The 13,002-nt window shown below is 34.6% G+C and overlaps 1 protein-coding gene across 3 annotated transcripts; it reads left to right on the top strand.

The window, feature by feature from the left end:
* The first annotated feature begins 10,706 nt into the window (after nt 1-10,706).
* LOC149229817 (uncharacterized) lies at nt 10,707-12,306 on the top strand. 3 transcript variants are annotated; one of them, XR_016247968.1, is made up of 3 exons: nt 10,707-11,112; nt 11,519-11,707; nt 12,164-12,306. XR_016247968.1 is itself a non-coding variant. In XM_089378745.1 (3 exons), exons 2-3 carry the CDS (start codon nt 11,619-11,621, stop codon nt 12,213-12,215), a joined length of 309 nt encoding a protein of 102 aa, XP_089234871.1. In that variant the 5' UTR covers nt 10,707-11,112; nt 11,601-11,618; the 3' UTR covers nt 12,216-12,306. The 3 variants fall into 3 exon arrangements, 2 of the variants coding, with proteins under 2 accessions (XP_089234871.1, XP_089234870.1); XM_089378745.1 differs by having other exon boundaries at nt 11,601-11,707; nt 11,996-12,306; XM_089378744.1 differs by having other exon boundaries at nt 11,996-12,306.
* Nucleotides 12,307-13,002: the final 696 nt, after the last annotated feature.

Here is a 13,002-nt window from a genome sequence, read left to right as displayed (position 1 = left end):
TTTTTTGGAGGACTATTGAGAGGTATCTTAGGCCTATGTAATAGTCATTATACTTAAGTGTATGTAAATCCATGTAACAAGTGGTAATTGTATAAACATAATGAGTATTATCTGGAGAGGGTACAACCTCTCCAACCATTTCCCTAATGTTTAAATGCATATGAATATTGAATACAATGAAAAATGGATCCTCCCCTCTCCCCCCATACTTCTCTTTATGTGTATGTGTGTGTTCTTGTTATTGTCCATGATGTAGTTAATTTTTGTCTACATCTTGAAGTTGAGACTTTAACACTTTGGCTCGGTTGTTTTTGGTACTAAGTCCAGGACTATAGAATTAATGAATGGAGAGGGCATAAACTTGAACAAGATGATGAATCAATTTTTCATGGTGAGAATGAGGATCTGTAAGTTAGAAAGATTGTTTCTCATGAAAAATATGATCATGGAAATTTGCAAGTTAAAAATATTGTTTCTCATGAAAAAAGATGATCATGGAAACTTGTTAAAAATGATGTTGTATGAAATATGGTTGAGTTTATGCTTCAATTGAAGAAATATTATAGCATCCCACATGGAAGGAGATTGCATTTATAAGAAAGAAATAAAGTATCAACCAAATCTTCAAGAAAGAATCTTGATACTATGTTTGATGTTATGTTCTATCTTGCTTGAGTGAGATATATCTGCATGAAGAAACTCTGTGGTGATTTTTATTGAACTTATTGCACCATTGGTCAACTAAAGTGTTCAATTGGCTTGGAACGTCTGATTTTTTGTTGGTCGAGTGCTAGTTGACAATGTTTTATTCAAATTGCTTGATCCACTGGTTAACTTGTGCAGTCCCGTGTAGACATTATTTCAATAAATTCCAACGAAAGGACGCGTTATTACATGATCCAGCTTGATCAACGTCCCTTCCTCAAGAAAATGTTGACCTTCTCTGCATAGTTGTAACAATGGCCTGTTAGAATTGAAAAATATAAGCTTGGCCTGGAGGATATATGAAGAAATTCTTCAAGGTGCAATCAAGCTATGTTATAAAGAGTTGATGATTGGTTGGGATTTCTTCATTGTGGAAGCCCATGAGTTATACAATCGGATGTTTTGGGTATGAGAAAGAGAACCCTAGTTTTTTATTTGTTGATTTATTATCTAGATATTGCTTCTAAAAAGTCCAAAATTTCTTCAAATGTTTTGGCATTCTTTACTTGGGTTGCTCCCATGAGAACAATATCATACACAAGTTCATAATGTGTGACTAATTGTAAATTTGGGCAGTTTTTGATTCCTTTTAGAAAACCTCCATTTTTGGGTAGAGATCAAGCTCTACCAAGAGCCTTCATCGTGGTAATGGAAAGGAGAGAGCGGGTCTATATCATCTAAAGAATCCAGTGCAATCCCTTTGATTAGGACTGAAAAGGTGGCTAAAAAAATGCAATTTGAAATCCAATAAATCCTAGCTAACATGAACCCTAGAACCTCAAGCAAAATACTCCATGCACCTTGTTATAGGATTTCGCTGAATCGAACTTTAGAAACATGCCATCCTCTTTCCTGCTTTTGAGAGAGTGAACTGATTCCTATACTAAAACAAGACAGTCATAGATTATCTTGTAGGCATAGGAATCCCTTGACTGGTAATGGAGGGATACATGGTAAAGCCGAGAGGTTGAGACAAACAAATTCCTCATGGTTTAGGTGGAGAGATCCAGAGGCATTCATGCTTGTTTAGGGCCTAGTGATCTGATGGGGATTGTGGTAAAGCTTAGTTGGTTTTGTTGTGCATCCCACATTCTTGCTTGGAATATGGTAGGGTAGAGACCTCGTAGACCTAGGAATCCCTTGACTGGTAATGGCAGGATATATGTAAATTCGAGAGGTTGAGACAGACAAATTCCTCATGGTTTAGGTAGAGAGGTTCAGAGGCATTCATGCTTGTTTAGGACCTAGTGATCTGATGGGGATTGTGGTAAATTATGGTTGGTTTTATTCTACATCCCACATTCATGCTTGGAATATGGCACATGGGTGATTGGATGAAAGAAATATTTGGTTTAGCCCACTCTATGGTCGAGTGGTACTCGGAAGTCCCTAACTTGGTTGGATTTTCATATGTTAGTAAGTGTTATTTTCCTCTTATGATATATGTGTACATGTAATTTTTATTATGAGACTTTAATGGTTGTTCTATTATTGCTACTCTGTTGGTTATATGCTGGTTATAAGCATGATTCTATGACATATCTTAGTCATGGCTCTTACCATGTTTTGATTAATGAATGAATGAATGATGAATGTATGCCCTAATAGATGTTATTGCAGCTATTATGAGAAGGCACTAGATGTTTGTGGTGATTTTCAGATAAGTATCAGATCCTTATGTTCATATGTGTATTCATGACCTATAGATTTCATGTTCATGATATGTTCGATGAAATGTATGCCATGGCTATGCCTTGTTAGGTCAAGTTCTTATTTAATATTTGACATATGGAAGTCTTTGTCCTTGTGTTATTCATGGTTATGGAAAGTTTCATTTAGTTCTGGGCAGAGGTTTGGATCCTAGCCTAAAAAAGTGGCTTAAATCCGTGACCGCAGGCACAAAACTGGGTGAAAAGGACTGCATTCGCTCCATTGTAGGCATCATTTGTACGACTGGAGGGTTTCAATTGAAATTAGGTAGTGTTGTTCCATCGTCTGGGAGGTCAAGGCACTGAAAAAAGAGGTTTAATTCAAAGTCTAAGCACCTAGAAGGGTGGTTTCTCCCTTGGGGTCGTATAGCACCTAATAGGAAATCCATTAAGGGTTTTGGTCTATAGATTCCACTTCCTTAAGGTTATCTAGGAGGTTGAATCATATAATAGTAACTATTCGTCACATGTTTACCCCAGTAGGCTGGTAACTTGTGTAAATGTGGGAGGAGGGTGTTACAGTATGGCTATAAATAGTCATTAGTATCTAAGCCAAGCTTTTGAGCCAACCTTATAGAGATCATATTAATTGCAAACTAGAATCAAAAAAGAAATCCACCTTACTTTGTTTCACGTGAATATTGATGTAGATAATTTTTCCATCTCCTTCTCTTCCTTATGATTGTAATAGACCATTTCTACTTCGTTATAAAGAGTATTAAAACTAATCTTCCTTTCTATGTCCAAGGTACTATCCCCTCTCCTAAACTTCTATAGTTATCAAATCCTTCTTCTTCTTCCTCTTATAGAATGCTTTTAGGGACATTTCATAGGGTACAATTTCTAGCAAGTCTTCTTTAGTGTGTCCCTTTTCTCACAAGCCTTGCATTGTTTAACAAAATGGATTGTCATGTTTCTACAACAATATTATTATTGGTTCACTTCTTCTTCTTTTTTCTTTGCTTCTCTTTTGGTTTTGTTTAGTTGTGTATGCCAAACTACTACTTTTGCTTAACTCCTTCAATATTCCATGGTTGAATACTTGCTTCATCAATTGTATTAAGAATGAAAAACATCACTTGTTATCAAATTTGAGGAGGTGATGCTCCCAAATACTCGATCAACATAGATGGAGCTTTGAGAGACACACCCGATTGTATATCTCTACCCATGAACTCTATAGTGAACTATTTAATTAATTGGCCATGCCTTTGCCCGAAGTAGTGCCACAACAACGCATTGGTGCTCCACATATCCAATTGGGTTAAAACTAAGCATTGGAAATGTCCTTGAACATCTCCCAATTAGTGACCAATGGCTCATTTTATAGCGCAGTACCTACTACATCACTCTCCCACTATGCCATAGAATGGTCTTCAAGATTTAATCTAACAATTGCAATCCTCTATATTCTAGTGACTTTGTGTATATTGAAGTACACCTCCATACACTATATACATTGGTTCATTTTGATGGCATCAAGTTTCCTAGCACAAGGCATGTTTTCAACCTTTTCCTCCACATGATGTTATCGCTCATATTAAAATAAGTGGTAAATATATGTTTGTAGCATTTCACACCTTATTTATTTGCCTAAGGATGATTGAGACATATTAGGCCCTCTTTGATGGAATACATGTTCCATGGTTGATGGTGTTGTTGGAAAATGGTGGTGTTGATGCCTTGATTAAGCTTCATGTCTTTACTCCATACCTTGTTGGGAATCCTTGAAGGGGGCCTTGGATAGGATGATTGATTCTTGGTCTCTTGGAGGATCCTTCTAATTTCTTCATGTCTATTACACTTCCATGTTAATTGATATATAATAGGATAAACAATAATTTCCATAGAGCACTTTCCTTCTCAATGTGTTTTGAGGACTATTAAGACGTCTCTTTGACCTATGTAATAATCATTATACTTAAGTGTAAGTAAATCCATGTAACAAGTGGTAATTGTATGAAGTAAACATAATGAGTATTATCTGGAGCGGGTATAACCTCTCTAACCATTTCCCTAATGTTTAAATGCATATGAATATTGAATACAATGACAAATGGATTTTTTTCCATACGTCCCTTTATGTGTATGTGTGTGTTCTTGTTATTGTCCATGATGTAGTTCATTTTTGTCTACATATTGAAGTTGAGCCTTTAACACTTAGGCAGTGGTTGTTGGTATTAAGTCTTGGACTATAGCATTAATGGAGAGGGAATAAACTTGAACAATATGATGAATCAAATGTTCATGGTGAGAATGAGGATCTGTAATGGAGAGGGAATAAACTTGAACAATATGATGAATCAAATGTTCAGGGTGAGAATGAGGATCTCTATCAGAAAAATTGTTTCTCATGAAAAAGATGATCATGGAAATTTGTAAGTTAGAAAGATTGTTTCTCATGAAAAAAGATGATCATGGAAACTTGTTAACAGTGATGTTGTACGAAATATGGTTGAGTTTGTGCTTCAATTGATGATATATTATAGCATCCCAAATGGAAGGAGATTACATTTATAAGAAAGAAATAAAGTATCAACAAAATCTGCAGGAAATAATATTGATATTGTGTTCGATGTTATGTTCTATCTTGCTTGAGTGAGATATATCTGCACGAAGAAACTCTGTGGTGATTTTTATTCAACTTACTGCATTATCGGTCGACTAATGTGTTCAATTGGCTTGGAACATCTGATTTGTTGTTGGTCGAGTGCTAGCTGACAGCGTGTCAATCAAATTGCTTGACCCATTGGTCGACTTTTGCTGTCCCATGTAGACACTATTTCAATAACTTCCAACCAAAGGACGTGTTATTACATGATCCAACTTGATCAGCGTCCCTCCCTCCAGAAAATGTTGACCTTCTCTGCATAGCTGTAATAATGGCCTGTTAAAATTGTAAAATATAAGCTTGGTCTGGAGGATATATGAAGAAATGCTTCAGGGTGCAATCAAACTATGTTGTAAAGAGTTGATGATTGGTTGGGATTTCTTCATTGTGGAAGCCCGTGAGTTCTGCAATCATGATGTTTTGGGTTTGAGAAAGAGAACCCTGGTTTTTTATTTGCCGATTTATTGTCCAGATATTGTTTCCATAAAGTCCAAAATTTCTTCAAATGCTTTGGCTTTCTTTACCTGGGCTGCTCCTAAGAGAACAATATCATACACAAGTTGGGAATGTGTGACTGACTGTAAATTTGGGAAGTTGCTGATAATTTTTAGAAAACCTTCATTTCTGGGTAGATCAAACACTACCAAGAGCCTTCATCATGATAATGGAAAGGAGAGAGTGGGTCTATATCATCTGAAGAAGTCAGTGTAACCCCTTTGATTAGGGCTGAAAAGGTGGCTGAAAAAATGCAGTTTTAAATCCAATAAACCCTGGCTAACATGAACCCTAAAACCTCAAGCAAAATACTCCATGCACCTTGTTATAGGATTTTGCTAGATCGAACTTCAGAAACATGCCGTCTGAGAGAGTGAACTGATTCCTGTACTATAAAACAAGACAGTAAGAGATTCTCCTGTTAGCAATAAACTATCCTTGTTTAGGAGAATTGATGGAAGAGATGACGGACGAGGAGAATTGATGGGAGGGATGAGGGAATTGATGGAAGGGATGCCATAATTTTACTGATAACTTCGTAAACCGAATTGAACGGAGAGATAAGTATGAAACTGTTAAAATCTAGAGCTCTTGTTTGGGAATCAAGGCTTGAAAGGTCATTTTTAAAGGCCCGAGCATTGCTCCATAATTCCGAGATTCTTCAATTGCTGCCAATCAGTGTTTGAAAACTACCCACATTTTGAAACAAATCCATCGTGAAACCATCCAGGCCTGTGGATTTCCCTTTCTTCATTGAGAAGACCAGTTCATGAAGCTTAGCCAAAGATATTTTGACCCAGGAGGAAAATTTTATCATTGCAACATATGAGTTTTTTAAATTACCATGAATGTTTTTTAAAATAATCTCTAAGTTAACATAGGAGAGATCTGGCACATCCATCTCTAAGTTAACATAGGATAGATCTGGCACATCCTAGAGTTTATGAACAAATCTCTGGATGAGAGGTTTTGGTCCATCAACCTATTGTTGCCCGGTATGGAAGACATGTTGTGCGATAATGTTTCATTAAGGCAGGGGTTAGGATGCAAAATCATGATGATCTCTTAGAAAACATTAGTAGGGTTGTGTGTTGATGTATAATCATGATGGAATCTCATGAAACATTAGTGACAATAGAAATATAAATTAAATAGTATAAATTGACGTGGATGAATGATTGTAGGTGCTTACAAAACTAATTTGAACATGGTCAAAAGAACTAAATTAAATTTTGGAATACATACATTTTACTTACCACAACGTTGTGCTTTGTATAATTATGCAAAAATCTAGTTTTGTATGCTACTTTTTATGAAAAATATAATACATAATACATTGGTTTAAGATTTAAATAATGTAAATTCTTGAAAAAAAATTGTTGTGTAGGGCATAATATATGTTATAATATCACATATTTATCATGCAATTCATGGACTTTTATCCAACTAGATGGACAAACAACCATGTCATTTCTTTATGTGGGTCATCCAGTTCATGGATATCAACTCAGTACATATTTATAGCTTCTAATTTGGGTTGTCCTAGCTATTTTATTAAGATAGAAAAACCACCACCATGCAAACTCAAGAAATATCAATCTATCAAAATTTAAAATTTTTAGTGCTATGTTAGAATTGCAACATTTTCCAAAAAGTAGTAGGAGTAAGAGATACATGTAGTTTTCATGTTCTATCCAATTTCTTGCCACTATATTTAGAACCAGATATTTAACACTCCACCTAATAACTTTTCATAATTCATTTACCTCTACTACATACCCGACATTTATCAACCTACATTGTCCTTATACTATTCCTTTGGTTATTTGAGATATAATCTATACATAGTCAACCAATGGAAGTATTTTCCACCCAAAGATACATAATAAATGGTATCACAAACAATTAGTGTACTTTTCCTTACACGAGGAATCTCTTGATTATACTATTTATAAAATAACTACTACATTCTTCCTTAAATAAGTTCATATATTCCTTGACATACCATGACAATGATAACAATCTTGAAATGTTAAGGAGAAAGGTGGTGGCAATTGAGTGAAACATTTAATGTAATAATTGATTTCATCTATATAATGTTAATGGCCAAATGGGTACAAATCATTCAATGAGATCATACTAGTGACCAAAGATCATGTGGTTAGAGATGGATAGTGGATGGATAAAATAGACATGTCCCCACACTTCACATGTAAATGTGATGTAGAAGTATGAGATTCAATGACCAACTAGAAAGCTACTATATGGTGGAGGGAGTGTATGTTATGGGAAAGTAGAGAAGAGTGTACGTAAAGGGATCATGCCATGTCATGGTATAAATTGTGGGGTGCAGGTTGACAAAGTACTATGCTACATGGTGTAATGGAGGAAGGGTTTGTGGTGGTGTGGAGTCATAGAGCCTCCCTTAACATCAATGTGTTGTGATATGTTAGATCCTCCATGAGTATCAATGTATTGTGATATGATGGATGTATTGCTTTGTAGCAAGCATGGCCTATGCAATGATTCCTTCCATAAGGAATTACTAATGATGTCACCCTACCTTAAGGGTTCTTCTCTATATTCATATGTTCTTTATTGTGTGAATGTTAAAGAGTTTATTACAAACTCAAGAATGTATATATATATATATATATATATATATATTATATATATATTATATATATATATATATAAATATTTACTGCACTCATTTACAAGTTTCTTGTTAATGGAAAACTTTAATCATACTCCAAACTCTATGTTTTGTCTTACCTAGACCAAGGGATATGGCTACAAATGATACCAAGGCAACGAATGGAAGTTTACAAAACTTCCCCACATTAGGTCTTAGGTTGGCCCATTTGACTAGAGGGGGTAACCCTCAATATGTCACAAATGATAATTTCCCTATATTACTTTTGACTAATAATTTAAAGTTTTAGATTACCGCATTAATGATAGTGTGTAGGGTAAAAAGTGAAGCTTTAATAATAGAGTGGTGGAGACAACTTCATTATTGATCTCAATCTACTGCATTAAAATTTTTCCCACTGGGTTCTTTGAGCATGGTATCCTTTCCTTGCATACAAAACCTCCTCGTTTAATGAGTTTGAGCTCTTTTTATTCCATTGAAAGTTAGCTTTTTAACTTTCTTGTTACATAACCAATCTTTAAACATTATGATGTTTTAACTTTTATTAAGTTATTAAATTTAACTTATAATCCCTTTTAATATCTTACCACTGGTTAATTTCCTATATTTATGTGATTAAAAGTTATGGTAACATAAGAGTGTAAAATGAAAATTAAGAGTAACTGGAAATAACCCAGGGAAAAAACTCCACATTTGATAATATTAGTTATGGTGTAAGTTTAAAAGTGGTTTTGTTGTTTGAAATAACAATATAATTTTATGTATTACCACATTATATCATGTGTTCCTCAATTTTTATACTATGTTCTTGCTATATTAATTCCAAAAAGATTTAATATATTTCTGCTCAGAAAATTGAAGCCATCTCTATTCATCCCTCATATATCACATAAAAATGAAAATTAATTCCCTAAAATTTACATAATGATTTAGACACAAAATGAAGTAAATTTATTTTCTTAACTCGTGACATCACTATTTTCTTAAAATAATCTTGCAATGAAATTATTCAAAGTGAAATATATATTTTACATGCCTCTCATTATATTAACATAGTTGGACTATTTTTCATTTATATATATATTGAGTGAATTTTGTTTAGTTTGTTAAAATTGTCTTCCAAATTAACCCATATATGGCAAAACCTTTAAAATGGAACACGTTTGAGGTTTACTTTGATAAATTTTATTTTCTGAATTTTAATGAAAACCAATAACGTAAAAACAATGTAAAATTGGGAATGGAGAGCTACATGACATTTAAATTTGACGTGTGAGATTGATGTATGGAAAAGGTAATAACTAACAAGATTGATGGTGATAAAACATATTGGGTAGAAAAATGTACATGTATTAACTTTCATTTTGATCATGATGGGATTTCACATGTGTGTATGCCTTAAATTATGGGAATGGTTTATATCCCTAACTTAATAGTCAAGTGACTAAATATTACATGAGTGGGTATGGTAATTTTTTAAGCTTTTTAAGACAATGTAAGAGTATGATGTGGAAAGCATTATGTTTAAAGTGTAACTGTTTTTTAGGACCTTCACATTATTTACTTATTACCCAATCGCCTTTTATCATGTGTTTATGGCTTTTTATATTATATTATTTCTTTAATTTTGAGCACACCATTTCATGTTATTTTAGTGATATGTGTGTGAGTGACTAAATATTACATGAGTGGGTAAGGTAATTTTTTAAGACAATGTAAAAGTATGATGTGGAAAGCATTATGTTTAAAGTGGAACTGTTTTTAGGACCCTCACATTATTTACATATTACCCAATCACCTTTTATCATGTGTTTATGGCTTTTTATATTATATTATTTTTTAATTTTGAGTACACCATTTCATGTTATTTTAGTGATATGTGTGTGTGCGTGATAAGTTAAAAGTAGATTTTCTGATTTAGGGGAGGATGATACTATAAGATTAAGCACATTTATTAGTCTTATAGCGATAGATCGATCGTTGACTTCCTATTAATTTACTTTGACTGAATAATATTACCCGTACATTTGAGGTTCAAACCTATGTTTTAAAAAAAATGTTCGGCTCAACCAATTTTTATCCAATGTTTCTATTTGGAGGTCTTATTGCCGGCCTTGCCTGCCCAGGGAGTGTAAGTTATTTTATCCTAAGTGTTTTAAAACAAAGGCCGATCAAGTTATTTTATGCAAAGTAATAAGGTTAGGGAATTAGGCATTTTGGCACCACTGTGGCTGCATGTACACAGCTGCCACGGCTTCTTCTAAAACTGCCACGGCTTCTTCCAAGTGTCCTACGGCTTCTTCCAAGTGTCCTAATGCATTGAAGTTCTATTAACTATAAGGTTAGGGGGATTATCGTCGCCTATCCCTGGGCTATGGCTGGATGATGATGGAGTAAGTGCCATCACTGCAATGTCCTTCTTCTTTGCTGGTGATTCACTGACTTCTTGCGATGCTGACTTCTTCTGGTGATTCACTGACTTCTTGCGATGCTGACTTCTTGCTGGTGATTCACTGACTCCTTCTTGCTGGTGATTCACTGACTCCTTGCGATGCTGACTTCTTGCGATGCTGTGAAAATATTTGAGCTCCATCGTCGTTGCTGGCCAGCGTTTCAGGCCCCTTGATTTTGGTGGCTCGGTTATGACCAAGGCTGTCTTGTACGAACACTTTGAACTCGGTGGCAACGGATTTATTCTCTTAGGGTTGTTTACAGCTGCCGAGATGGGTTTGTTCAGGCTGCCAAGATGAACATTCATTGAAGATGAACGTTCATTGAAATGATCTCAGAACCTCTTCAATGAACTCAGAACCGAAGAGGGCTTTGTTCAGAACCGAAAAGTCTGACCACGTGAGGCAATCTGCTTTGTATTCCACGGGCGAGGATGATATGAATGGGAGTCGGCACATCCTTGGCTGGAATCGGCATAACCCCTGGTATTTCTATGCTAAAATATGCGTCTTTAAATGAAACCTGTATCATATTTAAAACCTTTATCATAGAAAAGGGAAATTTGAGGGGTTTATTCACACATAGGCTAGCTAATTTTACATGTTTAATTTTAAAAAATTTCCTTAACCTGCATCTCCGTTTGGGAAGACATAACATGACAGAAAACGCAGAGAGGAAATGATAGTTGGTCGTAGTTTGGTTTTCCCTTTCTATTTTTTTAATAAAAACATGAGAAGAAATGCAACTGTAAACACAGTTTGTGTACTGGAAACTTTTCGTTTTTACGAGGTCAGTGAAGGATAGTTAGTAGTTGTTTTCAACTATTTCTTTCGTTACAAAAGCAATCAAACCTTTTCATGGAACTCTAATATTCTTTAAATTTTATATGAGAGAAATAATGGATTTGTACATAGCAAAGGGATAATTTCTTACCATTTGAAGCAACCGCTGTATTTGTGCACAAACTTTGCAGAGAACAGAGGATAAGAACATGACTGAAGTGTACCAACATCATTCTTCGACTAAATTCTGCAATGCTCGGAGCGCCATGGCATCAAAATTGGGGAAAAAGAGCAACAGGTAGAGTGATGATTCTGGGCAAAAATCTAGTTTTGTTGTGCCTGAACCTTTCTTTAAAAGTTATTTCAGGGCAAGGACCATAAATTAAAAAGAGAAAGAGCATCCATTACATTTAAAACACTGTAAATAAATTAGAGCATCAATTAACAGAGTTTATTGATTAGCACTGAGATGAAAATATAGCCTTCCTCCTCGTAGCCAGCGTCCTGCACTACAAATATCTGTTGTTTTAATCGGTTGGTCTCCTGTTTTAAACGGTTGGTTACATCATTTTCATGGTTCTTCAAGGTATATGTTGCTGATGGTGCCATCGTTGTCAATCCATCTTGCTTCGGTGGTTCCAAACCATTGGCAGCGCCAAGTTGATGATCTATTGCGATGTTCATTTGCAATATGTGAGAGAAATTATAGGAAAAAAATTCACACGGGTAACAACATATCCATTGACAATTACAGAAAAAATAACAGAGAAGAGGAACAGCAGAGTAAATATGAATACCAGGAGTAAGCTTCGCGTGAGCATCTGGCGAATCTCCAACATCTCCCAGCTTGCGTTCAAGCTGAGCCATTCTACTGCGAAGGAACAAATTCTGAGTAAATCCTTCTCCACTTGGCAAGACTAGCACTTCTGTACAAATTCTAAACTTCTGGTTCTCAAAATGTATCTCAGACAGAGTGAAGCGTATGGTTTACTAATTTGACAAACTTGGTTCATGCAGTTGATAACGTGTCTGTGGTAAAAAAACAAGTGTCAAACTTTTTCATCCATTCCCTCATTATTTATTGAAGTGCTAAGTTCCTTTGGTGAAGTTCGCTGGTATTGACGCTGACGCCGCATGGTTATTTTCCTTTTTTTATGATCATATTAATTCATAATCTTTATTTTTAAAAAATCAAATAAATATTTATTTGTAGAAATAATACCTTACTCAATTCATATATATATTTTTATATAAAGATCTCAAAATAACTACCACGTATGAAATGTTAAAGATATATATATATAACCGATAATGAAATATTAATAATTTCATCTCATTTAAATGGATAATAATAACTATTTCTAATTTCAAATTAATCAAAACTAATTATTCCAGTTTTTAATTGCAGTTTAGTTTCAGAGAGTTCTGGGTAGCTTTATTTAGAGAATGCAATATATGTATGTCACAAAAATCGGTTCAAAGAGAGTGAGATTGTTTGTCTCATTTATCCACAACGTTTGGCATCTCATTTCTTTCAATTTGATTAGTAAAATTTTATAAATATGAACACAATTATGTATAATTTTGTTTATG

This window comes from Pinus tabuliformis, chromosome J (genome assembly GCF_031772625.1).
Source record: "Pinus tabuliformis cultivar Carrire ecotype Pingquan chromosome J, CPIR1, whole genome shotgun sequence".
NCBI classification, from domain to species: domain Eukaryota; kingdom Viridiplantae; phylum Streptophyta; class Pinopsida; order Pinales; family Pinaceae; genus Pinus; species Pinus tabuliformis.
The sequence above is the reverse complement of the archived record's forward strand: the minus strand, read 5'-3'. Positions and strand labels throughout refer to the sequence as shown.

What these genes read in the sequence shown, in the direction of transcription:
- LOC149229817 (XM_089378745.1), top strand. Translation starts at nt 11,619, where the DNA reads ATGACTGAAGTGTACCAACATCATTCTTCGACTAAATTCTGCAATGCT. An exon ending in TTGGGGAAAAAGAGCAACAG is followed by an intron (nt 11,708 to 11,995) that starts GTAGAGTGATGA and finishes TGGTTCTTCAAG; the next exon opens with GTATATGTTGCTGATGGTGC.